General features: G+C 44.9%; 1 protein-coding gene across 2 annotated transcripts in view; it reads left to right on the top strand.

The window, feature by feature from the left end:
• The first annotated feature begins 1715 nt into the window (after positions 1 to 1715).
• The window catches only part of DPYSL2 (dihydropyrimidinase like 2), an 87188-nt gene continuing 66606 nt past the window's right edge, over positions 1716 to 22297 (top strand). For both annotated transcript variants that reach the window (XM_056861003.1, XM_056861002.1), the window contains exon 1: positions 1716 to 2094. In XM_056861003.1, coding sequence (XP_056716981.1) covers positions 1738 to 2094 — 357 coding nt within the window. In that variant the 5' untranslated portion in view covers positions 1716 to 1737. The remainder of the gene's footprint in view (positions 2095 to 22297) is intronic.

Raw genomic sequence — 22297 nt, 5'->3', positions numbered from 1 at the left:
GGGAGTGGACTTATTGGTAACAAGGACAAGAAACAGGGAGAATGCCCATTCTTTTGTGCTTCTTGCTAAGAGAGCTGGTTTTGCTGGGGGGCACAGATGACTGTAAATTAACATTTAATAGTATGCATCTGAATGGATGAATAATGCATAGCAATAAATTGCTTGGGGAAACCAGTTAGGCTGGGAAGACACTGAATATGGATTTTAAAAAATAATAATACTTCTGAGGAACGTTTTGAATCGCATTATTTAGATGGGCGTGGGCAAACCTTTGTGTGGCACCCCAAACCTTTGGGGCTAGAAATATGTCTGTATCAGTTCTCTAGAGTAAACACTCTGTATTTTATGGCAATTGCCCAGTGGGTCTTATTATTAGTGTGTGTGTGTGTAAATATTGGAAGATCTCATTGGAAGATCTCATTCAAAGCCTGTAAAGAAGGAGTGAAAGACTGGTGCAAAGAGGAATTGGGTGGGTGGTCCGGAGGCTATTAATAACATAGGGTTTGGGTTAGTGGTCCGAGATCTCCTCTAAGGTGGTTGTGGGTCATTTTCCCTGGTGCCTACCAAGGGAGCCGGCTCTCTCCCCCAGCACAAAAGAAAGCGGCGGCGGGTCCTGCCCGGCGTGGTGCTGAAGGGACAGCGCCCCGCACTCCCGTTATGGGAAGCCCCATCTGGCTCCACAATGGAAAGGACCCAGGCTGCAGATTGTGGGTTCAGGAGGGGGACTCCCCACAATGGTTGGGGGGGGCATTCTGGGGAGGAGAGCCGAGACAATGCCCGTTCCCTAAATGCCCACTGCAAATGCAAACGGCAACACCTCCTCCCCCACGCCCGCACGCTTTGCTCTGCTCTTTGGCTCTCCCCAGCCCCCACCTCGCTAGGGGGGCGGTTTTGTCAAGGTCAGGCCATTACGACCCCCCCCAAGGCCAGTGGGTTGAATATTTCCACTGATCCTCTCCCCTGCTCGGCTGCCTCCCCATCCCCATTTCGTGGGGTGTGTTCGTGCGCCCCCAATTCTGTGACTCAGCATCCCGACCCCCCTCCCCACGCCAAACAGCTTGAACCCTCTTCCGTGCCAACGCTGGCCTTGGGGAAGGCGGGAGGTGAGGCCGAATCCCCTCCCCTGTATCACCCTTTGATCGGAAGGTGGGTGTGGCCGAAGGGAAAGTTCCCCCCCCCAGCTTCCCTCCCCAGCCTCTCCTTGCAAGGGAGGGGGGTCGTTGCACGTCGATGCCGCCCCCTCCCTCCTGCTTGCCTCCCTACCACTTGTGGCAGCTGCAGTGCCCCCCCCCGGGAGGGGGGTCTCTTTCCCCCAAGCCGATCCAGTCGATTCGCCCACTTCGCTTGTCACATCACTTCCGGATCAATCCCCAATTTCTGCTGCAGAGCGAGTGGGGTTTTTTTCTTTCCCCCCCCCTCTCTTTCTTTCCTTTCCCTCCTCCCCCTCCATCAGCTGGATGCTGGGAAACTTGAACCCACCCCTCCGGGCTGCGCTGGAACTGCCCCCCCTCCTTCCTCCATCGCCTCTCAACTTTGCCTTGCCTCCAGAGCCCCGTTCCCATCCAGCCCCGTCTCATCTATGAAGGCGAGGAGCCATACAAAGACCCTCGAGCCTGCCTGGAGCAGCCCCTGCCCGCCTCTCCGCCTCGCCCCAGGACCGGGGTGGATTCTCTGATCTGCTCTCGTTTCGCCTTTCCAGCAGAGAGACCCTCCCGGGAGACGCCGCCCGCCCGAGCTATGGCTGAGAAAAGGCAGGCGGGCAAGCCCAGCGAGGAAGAGGAGGAAGTCCCCGCCTTCTTCAAAAACCTGGGCTCGGGCAGCCCCAAGCCCCGGCAGAAATTCTGCGGCATGTTCTGCCCGGTGGAAGGCTCCCTGGAGAACAAGACCATCGACTTCGACTCCCTCTCGGTGGGACGCGGCTCCGGTGGCAAGATCGTGGCCAAGCAGAAGGACGTGGCCCACCTGGGCGCCGATGCCCAGACCCTCTACTCCTGGCAGAGCAGGAAGGGAGGGGAGCCATCTGTTGATTTCGGGAGGAAGGTGGAGATCCGGAGGGCCACCGGCAAAGAAGCGCTGCAGAACCTGAACGACAAGGTGAGTGGGGGGCCGCTGGGGGTCTCGACTGGCCTAAGAGTCGGAGCCGGGGGTCCACTGGAGCTGAGGTTCCAGCCTTCCTCTCCGGGGCTGATCAGGGCAGGCAGAAACTGCTCAGAGATCAACCCAATGGCAGATCCTCAAGGAGAGTGCAGAACCAGTCCTCCCCCCAGTGTGCTACTAGCCCCCCCCCCAGGCATTTTCCAAGCAGTGCTATAATAAGAAAGCCCCACCCATATGAGGTGGATTCCCAGACTGGGTGCAATTGCCAGACAAAGATGATGCCCGGCAAAGCCCAAACAAATAAAACAACTACTCTTCCTTTAGCGGCTGAGCCCTGATCCTCCGTCTGCTTGCTCGGGAGCAGTTTTGGGAATGCTGTGGAACTTCTCCAGAACAGGAAGCTTTGCACTCTAAGAACTTGAGTTGCAAGGACAGTCTACTACAAAATCAGATACAGAATCTCTCCCTCCCCTTCCTTTTTTCCCCCTTGAATTCAGCAGACAGCACAGCAGCGCTCCTTCGAGATTGGTCTGAGCACCACACAAAAAGTAGATTCGGAGGAGTCAATGCTGGCTACATCTCCAGTGCCAGAGGAGGGAAAAAAAGGACTCGGTTGCTAGGCAGCCAGATGCAGTCCTTGACCACCTGTGGCCCTGAAAAGGGAGGACAGATGTGAAGCTGGAGAGATGGAGAACATATGGGTTTCCTATTCGTAACATCATTACATAGCTGCCCTTGTGAAGATATTGGGGGGGGGGGATTGGCTTCTTAGATCCCATGGAGGTTTATCAGTGGAGAGCCAGTGTGATGTCATGGTTAAGAGTGTCAGACTAGTATCTGGGAGACCCGGGATCAAATTCCTACTCATGCTATGGAAGCTCGGCTCGCTGGGTGACCTTGGGCCAGTTGTAATCTCTCAACCTAACCTACCTCACAGGGTGGTTGTGAGGAGAAATGGAGTAGAGGAGAACAAAGAAAGTGGTTTTAGGTCCCCATTGGGGAGAAAGGCGGGATACAAATGAAATACATAAATACAATCTTGTGTGGATAGAATTGGCCAGGATTCTAACAAATGGCAGGCTTGAATGAGCCAGTATGGTTTAGTAGTTAGACTGTTGCACTAGGATATGGGAGACCCAGGTTCGAATCCCCACTATGCCATGGATGCTGGCCAGGTGACCTTGGGCCAGTCACACCCTCTCAGACTCAGTGTCATCGTGAGGATAAAGTGAAGGAGAGGAGAGTGATATAAGCCCCTTTGGGTCCACACTGGGGAGAAGGTGGAGCATAAATGAAGTAAATAAATAAATGATGGCTTCAGAAGTGGGGGAAACGGTACCAAGCCAGCCCTTCTGGTACCTTGAACAGAATGTACCCACAACCCCCTCCCCTATACAGCTGCCATTTGCAAAATACTAAACCCAGAAGGCAGATAAGGGGGGGCATGATAGAGGTCTATAAAATTATGCATGGTATGGAAAGAGTGGACAGGGAGAAGCTTTTTGCTCTCTCTCATAATATCAGAATGTGGGATCATCTGCTGAAGCTGGAGGGTGAGAGATTCAAAACAGATAAAAGGAAATATTTCTTTATACGAAGCATAGTTAAATTGTGGAACTCCCTGCCCCAGGATGTGGTAATGGCTGCCAACTTGGAGGGCTTTAAGAGGGGGGTGGACATGTTCATGGAGGAGAGGGCTATCCATGGCTACTAGTCAAGATGGATACTAGTCATGATGCATACCTATTCTCTCCAGGATCAGAGGAGCATGCCTATTAACTCAGGTGCTGTGGAACACGGGCAGGATGGTGCTGCTGCAGTCATCTTGTTTGGGGGCTTCCTAGAGGCACCTGGTTGGCCACTGTGTGAACAGACTGCTGGACTTGATGGACCTTGGTCTGATCCAGCAGGTCCTTTCTTATGTTCTTAAGCATCCTGTTTCTCTTTGCCTTTGGCTTTATTTCCTGTGAAATATCACAAGCTCTGCCTTCCCTACAGCACCATCCTAGGTGGTCTCCTGTAACCATCACCTGCTGAGAACAGAGTCCAACCCAACAGTTGTAGGGGAAAGAGGGCGGAAAGAAGTAAGCCCTTTTTTAACCCTTTAATTTGCGGCTGCACGTGGGGACCTCTGATGGAGTTGCAACTCTGTGTGTGTCCAAAATGATTAGTCACCAGCCTACCAGAAATGCTGGGTGGAACCCACACGGCTTATTTTGAACACAATCTTTAACCTTGTTTTCTTGGACACAGTAATGACTATGTCATGGAGCCTCTCCTTTCCTTCAGCAAATACTTTTTTTTTAATTTAAAAACCCCAGAGTTCTGTCTGACAGTGTGCAGATGCTTTCTAAGAGCAATCTAAGTGGCTTCAAAGAAGCCTGTCTGGGCTAGAAGCCAAGGAATATTGCCAGGCTCTGCACTTTCCTTTGCCATAAAAGAGCTTGTATTCATCACTTTGAAGATCAGAGGTAGCTAAGTCCAACTGACACCTGACAGACTTCAAGCAGCACAGGAGACCGTGCTTTTTAGAAAGTAATTCTGCTTGCTCAGCAGCTCAGTTTTAAAAATCACAGTCACATCCAGAGGTGAAAAGTAAATTTCTTACTAATACAGGCACTCTTGGAAGGTTTGAAGCAGGAGGTACCATTTAGAAGAAGAAGAAAAGCTGGTTTTTATCTGCTGACTTTCTCTACCACTTAAGGAAGAATCAAACTGGCTTTCAATCACCTTCCCTTCCTCTCCCCACAGCAGACACCCTGTGAGGCAGGTGGGGCTGAGAGAGCTCTAAGAGAATTGTCACTAGCCCAAGGTCACCCAGATGGCTTCATGTGGAGCAGTGGGGAAACCAAACCAGTTCACCAGATTAGCGTCCTCCATTCATGTGGAGGAGTGGGGAATCAAACCTGGTTCTCCAGATCAGAGTCCACTGCTCCAAACCACCACTCTTAACTACTACACCACGCTGGCTCTCTTTGTTACTGGAACTCTGCACCAGTCCATAGTAACTTTCACCTGTGGCCACATCTAAGAAAGTTCACCTGATGTGCTTCTGCTGCAATGTCCACCGAGATCTTCTCCAATGTTGAAAGCCACAGTTTCAACCCCAGCCAGTTGTGCTCATCTCTTCTGACCAAGTTTTCTTTCCACTCACTTTTGCAGTCCTGCTCTGTTACTACTGGCAGGCTTTTGCCATTAAAAATTGGTAGTAGTTATAGCTCTATAGTGTTATGATGCTATAGAGATACACCTACTGCTGATTAAAAACACTGGCAAATCCCTGTGAGGCAGAGATGCGGAGCAAAACCTCCATGTGAAAGCAACCCATGTCTCCCACTATTCCACTCCAGATTGATCCTGAACCCATGCCTAGGGTTTATGCATTGTATCCCAGACATTCTCCTGCTGTACTCACCCAAAGCATAGAGACACCCTGGTGTGCCTTAGCTGCCACTCAGGTTGTCATCCTGGCACCAGCATTGCTCAGTATTGCCAATATTGCCATTTGAGATGAATCTGGTCTCCATTCCCTACAGCTTGCGGGCTTCCCTGAAGCACCTGTCTGGTGGATGTTGGAAACAGGATACTGGATTAAATGGACCTTTGGTCTGATCTAGCCAAGTAATTTTTTTTTTTGCAAGTTGGTATTAAGGATCATCCTTACCTGGATGGCCTAGGCTAGCCTGATCTCATCAGATCTCAGAAGCTAAGCAAGGTTGGCAAAGGTTATAACTTGGATGGAGACCACCAAGAAAGTCCAGGATTGCTATGCAGAGACAAGCAATAGCAAACCACATCTGTTTGTCTCTTGCCTTGAAAACCCTACAGGGTCACTATAAGTCAGCTGTGACCTGATGGCACTTTTGAAGGGGAGAGTTATTAGTTATTAGCACAGGCCAGGGTCCGATCTAAGACAGCAAGCAGGATTGAGAATGCCAGTAATACAATGAAACAAGGCAAGTATCCAGTGCAGATAGCAAATAAGTTCCAGAAGCAAATGTCAGGTCCAGGTGGCAGTCAGTTGCAAGCAAGGACTCCAATCAAGAGACAATTTGCTTGGGCCAAGTTCTGAGCCTTGAGCTTTATAGGAGCTGGTAGAAAAGGGATTGTCCCTGGAGATCAGCTAAGTGGCAGACACTACAGTCTTTACAGCACCCTCAAGTCCCATGACTGGGTGACGGTGACACTGAAACCTGGATCTTACCTGCCAAGCTTTCAGTAGCTACAGATGGCCAGGGATGCTGACAGGCATTGGAGAAGCTCAACAGCTGCTGAGATCCATGGCTTGAGATCTTGATGTCTTACAGAAATGTTCTTCTCCATCCTTCTAATGTCACCTCTGGTTTGTTTGAGTAGACTTTGTATCAGACATAGAATGGAGTCCTCATCTCAGCCACGACTCTCAGGTTTGGTTCTTCATCTGTAAAACAGGAATGGAAGGAAGACCATTGTGAGGATGAGTAGGGTAAATATAGGGCAGGTTTCCACTTTTTTTGCTTTTTGCTTTTTTAAGTTAACTTCTGCATTGCACTGGTGAATGATCTCCATTTGCAGATGGATGAGGGGAAACACTTCCCTGTTGATCCTGTCGTCAGCAGCCTTTGACTTTGCCAACCAGTCTATCTTGTGTCATTTGTAGCATCAGGAGGTTATATAAGGACTGCCCCTTCACGGCTTTCAGTCCTTTCTGCATAACCAGATACAGAGAGTGGCGAGAAGCTGTCAGCAGTGTGGGACTTGACATGTGACGTGGCCCAGAATTCTGTTCTCACCCCTGTTTTGTTTCATATCTATGTGCAATCACTTAGTGAGATCACTAAGTGCTCATAAGAGATTAGGAATATACAGCAGGGTTTATGATGGGCATTTTGACTCCAAGGTGAATTGCCTGGTTGGTGTGAAGGTTGTGAACATTATGTTCTATCTAGATAGGCAGATGGCTAGTGCACGGAAGGAGTCAGAAGTCATGGTGCACGTTGGCACCAGTGACACTGGGTGATGTAGTTGTGTGGTCCTGGAAGGAAAAAAAGTATTAGGTTACTAAGCAGAAGGTTAAAGGCCAGGACCTGCAATGTAGCACACTCAGAATTGCCACATGTGACATGTGCAGGACAAACTAGAGAGGAACTCATTAGAGGTCGCAACATATGGCTGAGGAAGAGGTTGTCAGGAGGAAGATTTTAGATACGTTAGGTACTGGTGAACATTCTGGGACAAGCCAAAGTGTACAAAAGAGACCAGCTTCACTTGGATTGATGGGGAACCAAGCTGCTGGAACGTAATATCAAAAAGGTGCTGGAGCAGCTTTTAAAATGGGGGAAAGCCAGCAGTAGCTGGAGAGCCTCAAATTTGTAATGACTCATCCCAAAGTATTGGTGTGGTGTATTGATGAGAGAGTGTGGCGCTGGGGCCTGTTGGACCCAAGTGACTGGAGCAAGATGTGGGTGGTGGTGATCACCAGGAGGGCTTTCAAGCCAGGCAGTGCTGGACTTCCAGGAAGCCATGAGCAACAGACGAGGCAGAATATTCAGGAACACCCTCAGGTTGGGAGGGTTTGGCCCAACACCCATTCTATTGGCTGGGCTTGGCTCATGGTGTTGGCTACGATGGATGAGAAAGGGTTTTGAGGGGCCAATTGGGTGTGACAGCCAGCTGGGCAGAGTTGTCTATTGGGCAACACCTTAAAAGTGGTAGTGAAGCACTCATGGGGTTGGCCAGTGGAGGCCAATTGTGGAACTCCCTGCCCCAGGATGTGGTAATGGCTGCCAACTTGGAAGGCTTTAAGATGGGGGTGGACATGTTTATGGAGGATAGGGCTATCCACAGCTGCTAGTCAAAATTAATAGTAGTCATGATTCATACCTATGCTGTACAGTATCAGAGGAGCATGCCTATTATATTAGGTGCTATGGAACACAGGCAGGATGGTGCTACTGCAGTCGTCTTGTTTGTGGCTTCCTAGAGGCACCTGGTTGGCCACTGTGTGAACAGACTGCTGGACTTGATGGACCTTGGTCTGATCCAGCATGGCTTTTTTTATTTTTATGGGAGCTGAGTGGACACTGTATAATGAGGAGTGGGGTGCAGTTAACCATGGCTACCTTGGACTGTGCAACAATAAAGGAAAAAAAATTGTCACAGGTATATTTCTGGAGGTGATTATTTCTCCTCAGCGAGCTGGAGTACTTAGTGCTAGATGACAATGTAGATGAAGTGAGGATTTCAGAATGCTAGTGGAATAAGGGAAAATCCATGAGACACTGTTATCCCTGGAGTTCCGCAGGGCCTGCCAGCCAGAGCTTTTCCACGAGGCCTACAATTGAGGACAGCCGCAAATACCATCTTTGCTGGGCTCCCCCACCCCTCCCTTTCATACGTATGAAACGGCATAGTGGAGGGGCGGCTGCCTGCAGGAGCTCTTACAGCAAAGGGGAGTTTAGGTGCCATCTTCGATTTGTGGTTGTAAGTTAAATTTTAATGCTGATTTTATTATTATTGTTAGTATTATTTGTTTATATGATTGTTGGATTTTGAATTGATGCTACCTGGCCTGAACCGGCTTGCTAGAGAGGGAGGGCTACAAATGTGAAAATAAATAAATAAACTCTACAGACAGGATGGGGAAGGATGTGTTCAGGGCAGTGTAACTCTGTATATCAAAGAGGGCATACAATCAAATAAGCTGGAAAACATTTTGGGAAGAAATGCTTCCACAGAAATGTGATGGATGGAAACACCAGGCCCTAAGCATTACTTAAAAGTAGGAGTGTGCTATTGCTCCTCTGATCAAAACCGTTAGGTGGATCTCAAGACAGAGAAGGAAACAAGGAGTGATGAAAGTTGAAAATGTTGTAATATTGGGTATTTCAATTACCCTCACATTGATTGGGCCAATGTGTGTTTGTGTCATGCTATAGGAACAAATGTTTCTAGACTTCATAAATTACTGTGCATGGGAGGAGTTGGGGACAAAAGTGGGGACAACCCTGAACTTGGTTATGAGTGGGCAAGATGTAGATGTTGTTGCACTGATTGGGAACAGTGACCACAATACTATTAAGTTCAGCATTCATGTCAACAAAAATTTGCCCCCAAAGTCCATCACTTTTTATTTCAAAGGAGGGAACTTTGCTAAAATGAGGGGACAAGTCAGGAGGAAGTTAAAAGGGAAAATTACAAGTCAGATCCTTTCGGGATGTTTGGAAGCTATTTAAAATTATATTAATTGAGGCCCAGGTAGAATGCATGCCTCAAATTAGGAAAGGTATTGCCATGTCTAAAAGAATGTGACTCTTTTAAAAAGTGGAATGTTTGCCTGATTGGAACAGAAAAGAACACAGGTTCTGGAAAAAACAAACAAATGTGCATTGACAATAAGGTGAGCAAAAAGAGAATTCGAGGCTCAGATGGCCAAAAACATTAAGACCAACAATAAGCATTTCTTTAAATTTAATTGGACAAGGAAACTGTGTAGGAAGGTTGTTAGGCCTTTCGATGGCAAAGGAATAAAGGAGTTGCTAAGGAGATGGCAGAGAAACTGAATGACTTATTTGCTTCCCCCCACTGTGGTAAGTGTGGGGCAGAGGTGATGTTTTTTGAGAAGAGTGCTGTTTTTTTGGGAAGGGTGTCTGAAGAATTAAGTCAAATTGAGATAATGATAGATAAAATTCTAAGACTGCTACACAAACAGAAAATTCATCAGTCTACTGGTCTAGATGCCAATAACTCCAAGAGTTTTTAAAGAACTCAAATGTGAAATTGTTTATCTTCTATGTAACTTTGCCTTATGCCAGATGACTGGAAAGTAGAAAATGTCACACCAGTTTGTATAAAGGGTTCCAAAGGGGATCCAGGGAATTACAGGCAACTTAGTTAATAAAGTGTAGACAACTGGGGAAGGCAATGGCAAAACACCCCTTTAACACTGCCTAGTAAATGTTGGCATGTGATGTCACCCCATGGGTCAGTAATGACCCAGGGCTTGCACAGGGGACTACCTTTACCTTTTAGTTAATAAAGCTTACTGAGGAAAAATCAGCATGGATTCTGCAAAATGAAATCCTGCCTCACCAACCTTTTGGAGCAGGTAAACAAGCATATGAATAAGGGTTAACAAGCATGTGAATAAGGGTAGACATCATATACCTGGACTTCTAAAAGGCTTTTAACATGGCACCTTTCCCAAAGACTCCTGAGTAAGCTTAGCAGTCATAAGATTAAAAATTGGTCACTTGGCAGGAAGCAGAGTGGGAATAAATGAACAGTTCTCACAATGTAGAGAAATGAGCAAGGAGGTCCCACAAGGATCACTATGGGGATTGGTGCTATTTAATTTGTTCATAAATCATTTGGAATTGGGAGTGAGCAGTGTAGTAGCCAAGTTTTTGGATGATACCATAGGGATGTGTATTTGGATGTATCCAAATCCAAATATATATATATATATATATCCAGAAAATACCTTATTGGTATTTTCCAGATATATTTGGGTCTTCAGATGGTATCCAGGATTTTTCAGGATACCAGTGAATGGGTCCTGAAAAATCCCAGCAATTTTTGGAATTGACCAGAAATATTGGGAGCCAGATTTTTAAGGCTCTCAGGACTGTTTTTTATTTTTATTTTCTCCAGTGTATCTGTGTCTTCCCAGGGCTTGGTATCAGCTTGCCATGTTTATTTGGCTTGGTTTTGCAACATTGTATTTGCACCAGGTGTGCTTTTTGCAATGCATTATTGGGTTTGACATTGCCTTTGGTTCTTGAGATGTACATTGCCTCCAGTTCTATGAGTTTACATTTGTAGGGCTTGCAATAGGTTTGGCTTGGACAATTCTCTGGTTTGACATTGGGTTGGATTCTTGGGTTGTACATTTGTTGTGACATTAGGTTTGCCACATTGTCCCAAGGTTCTGCCCAGATTCCCTGCTTCTGCCCTGGTTCTTTGGGCTTGTTGGTTTTGTCTGCTTTGAGAGGCTTTTGGTCAGGAGTTGCTTTGCTTGCTCTTTTGTCTAGTTTTTCTTTGCCTTGGAGAAAGCATGGCATTGCCCCTCCCCCAGCAAACAATGGCGAATAGCTGGGGGCACCTTGTTCTTAGTCCAATTCACTTGAAATTTGGGGAAAGTTCCCCCATAGGGAATAAAGAAGCTGAATAAAAGCAGAATCCTGGGGGGTGGGGGGGAAACAAGGATCCAAATACTAAACCATTATTTGGAACCTGGAAAACTGTGAATGCCAATCCTTTTCAGCTCCTTGATGCCTGAATCAGGAAAAAAAATACTGATTTTTTTTTCAAGTGGCACATCCCTATGATACCAATTTATTTAGGATGATGAAAACCAAGACAACAGGAGGATCTCTCTAAATTGAGTGGGTGGGCAACCATTTGGCAAACGATATTCAGCATGGGTAAGTCTAAGGTGATGTATATTGGGGGGAATCACAATTTTAAATGTATACATTTTAAATGCATACTATGGGGGTCTGAAATGTCTGAGTGGTGGAAAGTGCCATCAAGTTACAGCTGACTTATGGTGACCCCATAGGGTTTTCAAGGCAAGGGAATGTTTGGAGGTGGTTTGCCATTGCCTGCCTCCCTGTGGGCTGAGGGAGTTCTGAGAGAACTGTGACTTACCTAAGGTCGCCCAGCAGGCTTTATGTGGAGGAGTGGGGAATCCGATTCGCCGGATTAGAGTCTACCGCTCTTAACCACTACACCACTCTGGCTCACTGTCTGAGACTGAGATTGAAAGAGATCTTGGGGTTGTAGTGGAAAGCTTGATGAAAATGTCGACCCATTGAGTGGCAGTGATGAAAAAGGCAAACTTCATGCCGGGGGTCATTAGGAAAGGGATTAATAACAAAATGGCCAATAGTGTAGTGTAATTCTTTTGTATAATGCTGTGGTGCTGCCTCATTTGGAATACTGCACGCAGTTCTGGTCACCATATCTAAAAAGGATATTGCAGAGCTGGGAAAAGTACAAAGGAGGGCAACTAAGACGATTAGTTGGTTGGAGCACCTTTCCTATGATAAACGGTTAAAGAGTCTGGGATTTTTTTAGTCTAGAAAGAAGATGGCTAAAGGGAGACATGATAGAAGTTTATACAATTATGCATAGGACAAAGAACATGGATAGAGAAAGATTTTTCTCCCTCTACAATAATACTAGAATTTGGGGGCACCCACTGAAGTTAATGGGAAACAGGTTCAGGACAAACGAAGGATATAGTTCTTCACTTGAGTAAATACTGTGGAGCTCACTACCTGTGGAAGTAGTGATGGCCACAAGCACAGATTGTACAAGGAAGCAGGCAGTATTGGTAAGGACAGATGTAAACATCTGGAAATTCTTCACTATGCTGCAAGTGAATGGACTTGGGATATACAAGCCGCTCTGTTATACTGCCAAACGTTCAGGTAATGATAAAATTTTAATGGCATCTTAATGGCATCTTAATTCATGACTTCCTTTTACAGAAGCCATGCCCAGATAGTATGCAGAACTCTGAAGAGGTGGATTTAAAATGGCATCCTTTCCAGCAATTCACAGATGAAAAGAGAGACAGGCTTTCAATCTTCTAATTCTTATAACAGTTACTTTATTGCCTTCCCCCACCCCCAAATTATATATTGCTGTATGTAGTATTCTGTGTGTCCTGTACCATTTTAGAAAGATGAGATGGCCCTTGTTATCTAGGGGTGGGTCCATTGTTATTTTTTTGCCATCAAGTAACACCTGACCTATGGTGACCCCCATAGGGTTTTCAAGGCAACAGAGGTTTGGAGGTGGTTTGCCATAACCTGCCTCCATGTCACGCCCCTGGTATTCCTTGGAGGTCTCCCATCCAAATATTTAGCAGAGTCGGGGCTGAGAGTGTGTGACTGGCCCAAGGTCACCCAGCAAGCTTCCATGGTATGAGTGGGGATTTAAACCTGGGTTTCCCTGGTCCTAGTTCAACACTGTAACCACTAGACTATGCTGGCTGTCATTAATTGGGTGGGAAGGTGCAAAAGAAATGTTTTAAAGAAAGTTGCACACAGAATTGTCCTACAATCTGTAGTTATCAACATTCAAAAAGAGCATCTATAAAAATGTGATAGTATGTTCATGTACATGTGTTTATATTGCATGTGTATTAAAGCATCAGCGGCTCATGGGGTGGCTCACAGAGAACATCCTGTCTGCCAGCATGGAGCCTTGCTGAAGGGGAAGAAGTGCCCTTACTGAAGAGGCCCAGAAGGTGGCCATGGAGCTTCTGGGTTGCAGCACCAAGCAGGTGTACAGCTACTGAGTGGCTAGTGGGACCCAATCTGGGTGTGGGTTATTGACATCACATGCTAGCATCAGGTTCAGCTAGCCACTTGGTAGCTGGGCAGGTGTGCAGTGTAGCAGTTGTGGTCATGGCACGTGGTCCTCTCTTGCTTCTTCATGCCCAACTCTGGTAAGGTCACTGCCTCCTCCTTCAGTGATGCTCTGTAGAAGGGATATTCCTTGTGACCCACCCCTCAAGCCACTGATGCACGACAGACAAGAAAAGTGGAGGCCAGCAGTGATTGATGGAAGTGGGAGCAATTTGGAAGTCCCATTCCTCTCCTCGAAATCTCCCCATCCAGGATTCTCTAAGGGGCTTGTGCCGGTTGATTTCCCTTCCTTACCCCACGTTTCCCCCTGTAAAGGCTTCTACAGCTTTTGACATTCTAACCCTTCTGGAGCATATTCAGTTTTCTTCGGATGGAGAGAAAATCCAGGTTTGACCCAAATTCAAATCTCCACTCTGTCACGGAATCTCCCTGGGTGACACACTCTCAATCTAACCCACCTCACAGGATTGTTGTGAGGATAAATAGAGGAGATAACAATGTAAACAGCTTTAGATCCTCGTTGGGGATAAAGGTGCAGTATAAATGAATTAAATAAATAATAATGACAAATGTTGGCTCCTACACTCTTGCTGAACTATAGCAACAGTTTGCAATTGGGTTGGCTTATTCACAAAGGAAAATCCAGTTGTGAATGACAGTTATAGTGCAAAGATTGTGTAATATCCCGTGATGTGAAGATGTAGCTCAGGGGTATGTGTTTTGTTGAATTTATTTTCATGCAAGTATATTTATATGAAAGCTAAGTCCCCAAGTATGTAGAAACTCTTCCCTTGTCTCTGGGTAGCCTATTCCATGAGTGGCACAGAGGTCATCCTCTTTACCGTCAGGTGGAATGATACTTGAAACATCTAGAGAACCACAGGAGAGAAGCTAGACTGTGAAAAATCACAGTTCTAGCAGCTCACAATAATTATTTTTTTTGTAAAAGGACTTTCCAGCATTTTCTCAGAAGGAAACAACAACAGCAACAACAACAACAAAGAAAACCAAGCAGGAACAGTGATTTACAGCAGTGATTCCCATGGTGCCCACTGATGTATTTCTTGATGCCTACTTCCTTCTCCTCTATAGTAAAGAGCTAATCATGGCCTTCCTCCACCTTATTGGAGCAGGAGTTACTTCAGGACATACCAGGAGGCATCACCTTTGTGTCTGCAGGGAGCACCCATTCGGAAACAACTGCCTCCAGCGTAGGAGGATGCTTGGCTTGGAACCTCCCCACATATTGCGATTGGCCCCAGTCCCCATGGGAGCCATTTGGTGTCCATTACCCCTTTTCAAAATTCCGGGAGTGCCCATAGATTCAACAAGGTTGGGAAGTTCTGATTTATAGCAGGGACCTCAAAATAGCGACTGACTCTGGCAAAAGAAAAGACAGTTGAAGGGCATGCATGCAATGGCACCTGTGGAATAAGGTTTATGATGCCTACTCTGGGGTGGTCTTACAGAGCAAACACAATGTAGGCATTCATTTCAAGAGGAAATCCTTCATCCATGATTATGAAGGTAAACATGATAAAATGTAAGAAGGCTGGACATCATGGGGACAGGGCAATTTGGGTTGCCGAATGCCGACTCCAGTTTGGGAAATTTCTGGAGATTTGGGGGTGGAGCTTGCAGAGGGCAGAGTTTTTTGGGGGAGGAGGCTCAGTAGGGATTTGATTCCATAGAGTTCACTCTCCAAAGCTGCCATTTTTTTCAGGGGAACGGCATTCTGTAGTCCAGGGATCAGTTGTAGCTGCAGGAGATCTCCAGGCGGGCCACCGGAAGTGCAATGCTCCTCTTCAGGTTTAGCATAGTGAGGAAATAGGATTCATACAGATCTGTTGTAAAACTGTCATTGGACCCTTGCAATTGAAGTTTTATAGCTGGCTGCTAATACTTTTATTCAAAGGCTTTTGGCCATTGGGTTTAAAAAGAAAAACACACCCATCTATTGTACTTGCCTTATATCGGAAAGTTACTGCAGCCCGAATCTAGAGGGAATCCCTTGCTTTAATGGGGATAACATTTGAGCAATGTGAATTTCAGGGCTGCTTCGCACAATCCTTTTAGCATACTGAAATAGCTGCCTGGGGGATCCTTTGGGATGGAAAGGCGAGGTCCAAATGTCTTAAGAAGAACATAAAATGTGGTTTGTAGTTGAATGTAAAACACTGGGGCTGCCACTTGATGGAAAAAAAAAACCTGTCAGCCATTGGGTTGTGTGAATTTTAATGGGTTAATTGATTTCATCTACATAAATCTAAATATTAATAACACAAAATTTCTGGAGGGAGGCAAGCATTTTTTTGTGGTTGTCAGATGATGCAGTGGGTACCATCTCAGAAGAGACATTTCTTCTGCGTTTAGAAGTTCTCTTCTCAAATGACATCTGGCGGTTATGTATTTATAAGTAATTTCGTTAAAAACAATTAACCACCTTTTTAAAATGCTGATTAATATCAGGGACACCTTTTAATCAATAAACATCTTAATTAATCTGATTAATTGTTATACTCCTAGTAAGCACTGCCTCCTGTGAGGGACTCGGCTCTGGAAACTACATGCAGCTGCTCGTGACTTGGGCCTTTATGTGTTCAGGCCTCAGAACCTTTCTTCTTCAGACAGACAGAATAATAGAATTATCCACAGGTTCCTGTGATTGGTTGGCATTATGAAGCTTGTGGATAGGCTAAGCCTGATATAAATAGTAGGAGCCTGGCTCTCTTGGTCAACACAGCAGTCGTTTCTGCTTGCAGCAGCCAAACCAGATACAAAAAAAAAAGAGAATGATGTATTCTCATGATATTGCATTCTTGGATTATTTTATAACTTCATGCAAAAAGGACTGTTTATTTTGTCTTCAAAACACCCCAGTCCATGGTGCAGTTCTGCAGCCTGACTGCGAGAAATGCATTATCTTACGAGGCCTTTATGTAAAAGGAACCGACTGTGCTGAATGAACTGACACCAAATGGAATCCGTGAAAATTCTAATTGTCAAGTAGATTTTCCATACAAATCCACCACTCGAGACTGGAAAATGGAAGAACTCTTTCAGTTAGTTTTATACATGCCAGTATATCCTTCCTTTGAAATTCAATAAGCAGCATCTGTAAAGAACAGTAGCATATGCCTACAAGAATCGTTGCACTAACTGTGCAGTCCTAAGAAGAATTACACCCTTCAAAATCCTTTGACTTAAATGGACTAAGAAGGGCATAACTCCATTTAGGATTGCATTGCAAAGCATTTTGGTAATGTTTGTGCTGGAAGTTCAGTGAGGATTAAACAGCAGCTGACGTTCTCTGCTCCATCCCATACTGAAATGAAAACTATGAGTATAGCCTATTCTTTTTTCACTGCGTGTGGAAGGAGGGAGGCTGGTGCCTTTTAAAAGATATTTTGCCATTTATTTCTGTCCATGAAGACACAAACAACAGTCTGATTCTTTTGCTTGATTGATAATTTCATTGCAAATTCGAGCAGCGCTCTTGAACAATATAAACAAGTTTGAGCACTGTAAATTGTTCTAAACTGTACTACAAATGTTTGGTTCTCACACTGCCTTCCTATGGGCAGCCTTCACCCAGTTAAGCCACACAAGAGTTCTGGGTGCGAAATGTGTGGCTTCCCTGTTATAGTCGCCAAGTTTTGGATCCAGTTTAGAGTACTCGATGACCACATTCTGGCAGCTTTCCCAATTCTGTCTCCCTCTGATTCTTACTCCTTCTCATCCAAGATTACACAGCTTAATAACAACAACGAATTAAAACCCTTCATATTATATATCTAGGAAAATGCAGCTATTTTGCAGTTCTGAAGAGCGAAGCATCTGTGACAGTTTCTTTGTATTCCATCTATTTTCTAAGTAGGCAAGACCTATTTGTCTTTGTTTTGGTTTTCGTTATGTGTTGGAAAATGGTGTATATGTGTGTGTGGAAGGGAGGGGAATGGACTGAAATCTGAATCCTGTGTATGGGGATGAGCACATGTGATCCAGTCATGAGTTGGGGGAACACCTTGTCCAGACTTTCCAAGTCCTTCTTCATTGTCCCACAGCTCTGTGCTGGTGTTTAATTGGTGAATGCATAGAGGGAGGGGATTCAGGATCAAGTCTTCAAGGCTCCCTCCTAACCTCTCCACATTTTTTTTTTGCCGTCAAGTCACAGCTGACTTCTGGCGACCCTGCATGGTTTTCAAGGCAAGAGACGTTCGGAGGTGGTTTGCCATTGCCTGCCTCCGTGACACGACCAGAATATTCCTTGGAGGTCTCCCATCCCAATAATAGCCAGAGTCAGGGCTGAGAATGTATGGCTGGCCCAAGGTCATCTGGCAAGCTTCCACTGCATGAGTGGGGATTCAAAATTGGTTTTCCCAGGTCCTAATCCGATACCTTAACCACTAGATCATGCTGACTGGCTGTCAGCCTTTATACATAATCCATCCCAGTGCTTGTATGGAAAAATGTGACCTCAATACCCATTGAACTATACACACAATCTCTTTTTTTATAGTCAAGATTATGGAGTGTGAGCTTTGTACATATGTGGAGGTCTTTGTGCAGACAGGATCATGAATGTGTGGAAATCAGGGCTGGGTCAGCAAATGTCATTTAGATCCACCTTTCCATGTCTTCACCTGTAAAGAGACGAAATGCTTGCACAAGGCTTGTGACAGCTGGTCAGGTAAACAAGATCTTAGCATTTCTCTCAATGCGCCCTATGTCATCAGAAGACAAACTGAGACAATAGCTAACAGGACACAAACTGACCTTAGTGATAGTTTCAGGTAGTTAACTGCATTGGCCTGCAGTAGAAGAGCAAGATTTTTTAAAATAAATTTTTATTGCATTTTTATAATAAATCGGAAAAAAAGTAAAAAAAGTAAAAAAAGTAAATAAAAGTAATAAAATAAAAAAAGTATACATATAAAAGGAGAAAAAACATATACATATATAGAGCGTAAGATTCTGTTATACATTGTTATTCATATAAAACTGTATTTTTACGCCCTAGATCCAAAACCCTCCCCCCACCAATGTGCCCATCACCAATGGACATCCGATGAGGTGTCATGACAAAAATTAAAAAATCACATTGTTATACATTAATTAGAATCATATTGTACTATAATTCGTTAACTAAATTTTTAAAATCCGTTTTTGCCGATTTATCCCAATATGCAGTGGCCTTTGACCATGTGATTTTAAATTCCTCCTTATCTTTACCATGTAAAGATGCTGTAATTTTGGCCATCTGCATATACATCCATAGTTTCTCTCTCCATTCTTTAATTGAAGGTTTATTTGTTTGCTTCCATTTTTTAGCAATTATAATCCTAGCAGCTGCAAAACTATATTGACAAATGACTCTGTCAGCTTTATCCAATTCTTTTTTTGAAATACCCAATAAGCAAAAGGCGGGATCTCTCTTAATTTTTATTTTAATCAAATCGTTAGTCTCATTCAAAACTAATTGCCAAAATCTCCTAATTTTTTTACAATACCACCAGATAGGCATAAATGTACCTATATCTGTACCGCATTTCCAACAAAAAGCTTTATCATCTTTTTTCATTTTACTTAATAATACTGGGGTTATGTACCATCTGTAAAACATTTTATATAAATTTTCTCTTATTTCATTCGAGATTGTAAACCTAAATTCATTTTTCCATAGCTTTCCCCAAATCTCCAAATCTATATTATACCCTAGATCTCTCATCCATTTCAACATAACTGGTTTAACCCTTTCCTGTTCTAAATTCAGTTCTATAAGTACTTTATAAATCCTTCCTATCAAACCTTTATTACCCTTTGATAATATTATCTCGAATTTAGATTTGGATCGGTTAAATCCCAATCTATTATCCTTAACGAAGATATCTTTTAATTTATGGTACATAAACCAATCTTTTATCTGAAGTTCTTCACGTGTTTTCAATACCCATATCCCGTCTCTGTAATCTATCATTTCTCTATAAATATTACAGTCCAAATTTAAATGTGCACCTCTTCTAATAAATGCTTCTATAGGATTTAACCACCCAGGCGTTTTACTTTCTAAGGCATCTTTATATTTATTCCATATCTGTAATAAATTTTTCCTTATAAATTGAGAATTAAATTCTTTATTCACTTTCTGTTTCTCATACCATAGATAAGCATGCCACCCGAATCGTAACTTGTGACCTTCTAATTCTAATAACTTTGGATTCTCTAAGAGGATCCAATTTTTGATCCAGGTAAAGCAGGCCGCATGATAGCACATTTTTAAATCTGGTAGTCCCAATCCTCCCGTTTCCTTCATTTCTATTAAATTATTATATGCTATCCTATGTTTTTCTTTAAGATCTTAGCATTTCTCTCAATGCGCCCTATGTCATCAGAAGACAAACTGAGACAATAGCTAACAGGACACAAACTGACCTTAGTGATAGTTTCAGGTAGTTAACTGCATTGGCCTGCAGTAGAAGAGCAAGATTTGAATCTAGTAGTACCACAAGAGTTCCAGGGTTTAAGCTTTTGAGAGTCAAAGCTCCCTTTGTCAAATACCTATCTGATGAAGGGAGCCTGGACTCTCAAAAGCTTCTACCCTGGAAATCATCTTGGTCTTTAAGGGGCTTCTGGACTCAGACCTGACTTTAGTGATGACATTTGATTGTTGGTATTCTCCTGCTCTTTTCCCTTGAAAATTAGGTTGTACCAATAGTCAAATATGATAACCCGTGATGCAGACAGCCCCATTGCTATCATCGAAGAGTGATGAGCATGCATGTGCAAGTGACAGTTGGTATACTCTGGTGTTCTCTTCATTTATATCCCACCCAAACAGCTTACATCATTCCCCTCCCTTGAATCCACACAACAACCCTGTGAGGTAGGTTAGGCTTAAGAGTGTGTGATTGGCTCAAGGTCAACTAGTGGGCACCATGTCTCAGTGGGGATTTGAACCTTAGTCTCCCAAATCCTACTCTGAAACTCTAACCACTACACCAAGCTGGCAAAGAGAGAGCCAGGTTGCTACCATCAATGAGTGGTGATTGTGTAAGTGTGTGAACCAGCACTGGTTATAATATGTGTAATACCGGCTTAGAAAGTGGCATACCCACTTTAAAACTGTATTTTAGTTATTTTGACAATGCGTGTGGACAAAAGCATGACTAATAGCACAAACCTAAACACAGTTGGAGTGCAAATGTGGTGTAGGTGGACTCTAATCTGGAGAACCGGGTTCGATTCCCCTCTCCTCCACATGAAGCCTGCTGGGTGACCTTAAGCCAGTCACAGTTCTCTCAGCTCACACGGAGGCAGGCAATGGCAAACCACCTCTGAACGTCTCTTGCCTTAAAAACCCTACCATGGCACTTTCCACCACCGAGCAGAGTTGCACACTTCTAAGTGCATTGACTCCCAATAGGTTTATAAGGGTGTAAGTAGCTTTGCTTAGTATTGCACTGTGAAATGGGCAGTTGAACAGGCATGTGTCCTACTGCTTTGGGAGAAAGGGGAGGTAAAAGAGAGAAAGAAGAGGAAGGAGCCAGTAGCCCTTCCATCCTGCCTGGGTGGAGTTCCAGTTGACTGCCAGCTTCTCCCACTTACCAAGTGCAGCCAGGAAGGCCACTGGGAGCCCAGAAAGCACCCAGACACCTTGGAATCACGCTTAGAGCCAGACCTGGCATACAACTTCCACCAGAGCACCTTTATTATAATGTTTTAAGCAATATTTGCGTTGGTTTCATTTATTTTTTTCTTGCATGTATAGCCCGCCCTCATTCTCAGCAAGCTGGGTTCCGAGCGGGTCGTGTGTGTGTGTGTTAAGTGCCGTCAAGTCGCTTCCAACTCATGGCGACCCTATGAATCAATGTCCTATGTTTCACCTCCTTGCTCATAACTTGCAAATTGAGGACTGTGGCTTCCTTCATTGAGTCAATCCATCTCTTGTTGGGTCCTCCTCTTTTCCTGCTGCCCTCAACTTTTCCTAGCATGATGGTCTTTTCCAGTAACTCTTGACTTCTCAGAATGTGACCAAAATACGACAGCCCAATTTAGTCATTTTAGCTTCTAGGGTCAGTTCAGGCTTGATTTGATCTAGAACCCACTGATTTGTTGTTGTTTTTTGGCGGTCCACGGTATCCGTAACACTCTCCACCAAGATAATTCACAGTGGGTAGCCGCGTTAGTCTGTCTGCAGTAGCAGAAAAGGGCAAGAGACTAGTAGCACCTTAAAGGGCAAGAGTCCAGCAGCACAACTCTCCACCAACACCACTACAACATTAAAATGCATTACAACATTATTATTATTATTATTTTTTAAAAAAACACATCCATTTTTCGATTGCCGCAAGCTCTTTTGGGAGCCAAACAATACAAAAGGCCGGCATCTATACGGAACAAATCAATCCTCAGCCAAGCAGCCGAGCCCCTTTCTTCTGTCCGCGCCGTTCCTGCTGCAAAGGCCACTCTCCCTCCTTTCCTCCGCTCCTGCATCCCGCAGCTGCCAGCCAGCCAGCCAGCCAAGCTCCCGAAGCTGAGCCTTCCCACCCGCACAATTCCCACCTGCAGAGGGGAAAATATATGGAAGTGGCTGACTCCCTTTCTGTCTGGCTGGCAAAAAAGGGCGTGGGCCGGGGCCGGGAAGCAGGCGGCGCGTTCTCTGCAAGACTGCGGGTATTCCCACTCCCCCACCCCAGCGACCGGGGAGCCCATTCAAACCGGTGCTGGTCAACCACCGACGTTGCCGCCCCGCCCGAAGCTGTGCAGAGAGAGGGGACGGGATCGGGGAGAAGGGTGGGAACGGGATGCATTTTTCTATCCGTCCCAAAGCGCAAAGTCCC

The sequence above is a fragment of the Euleptes europaea genome, chromosome 14, assembly GCF_029931775.1.
Source record: "Euleptes europaea isolate rEulEur1 chromosome 14, rEulEur1.hap1, whole genome shotgun sequence".
Lineage (NCBI taxonomy): Eukaryota > Metazoa > Chordata > Lepidosauria > Squamata > Sphaerodactylidae > Euleptes > Euleptes europaea.
This window is presented reverse-complemented; position numbering and strand designations above follow the sequence as displayed.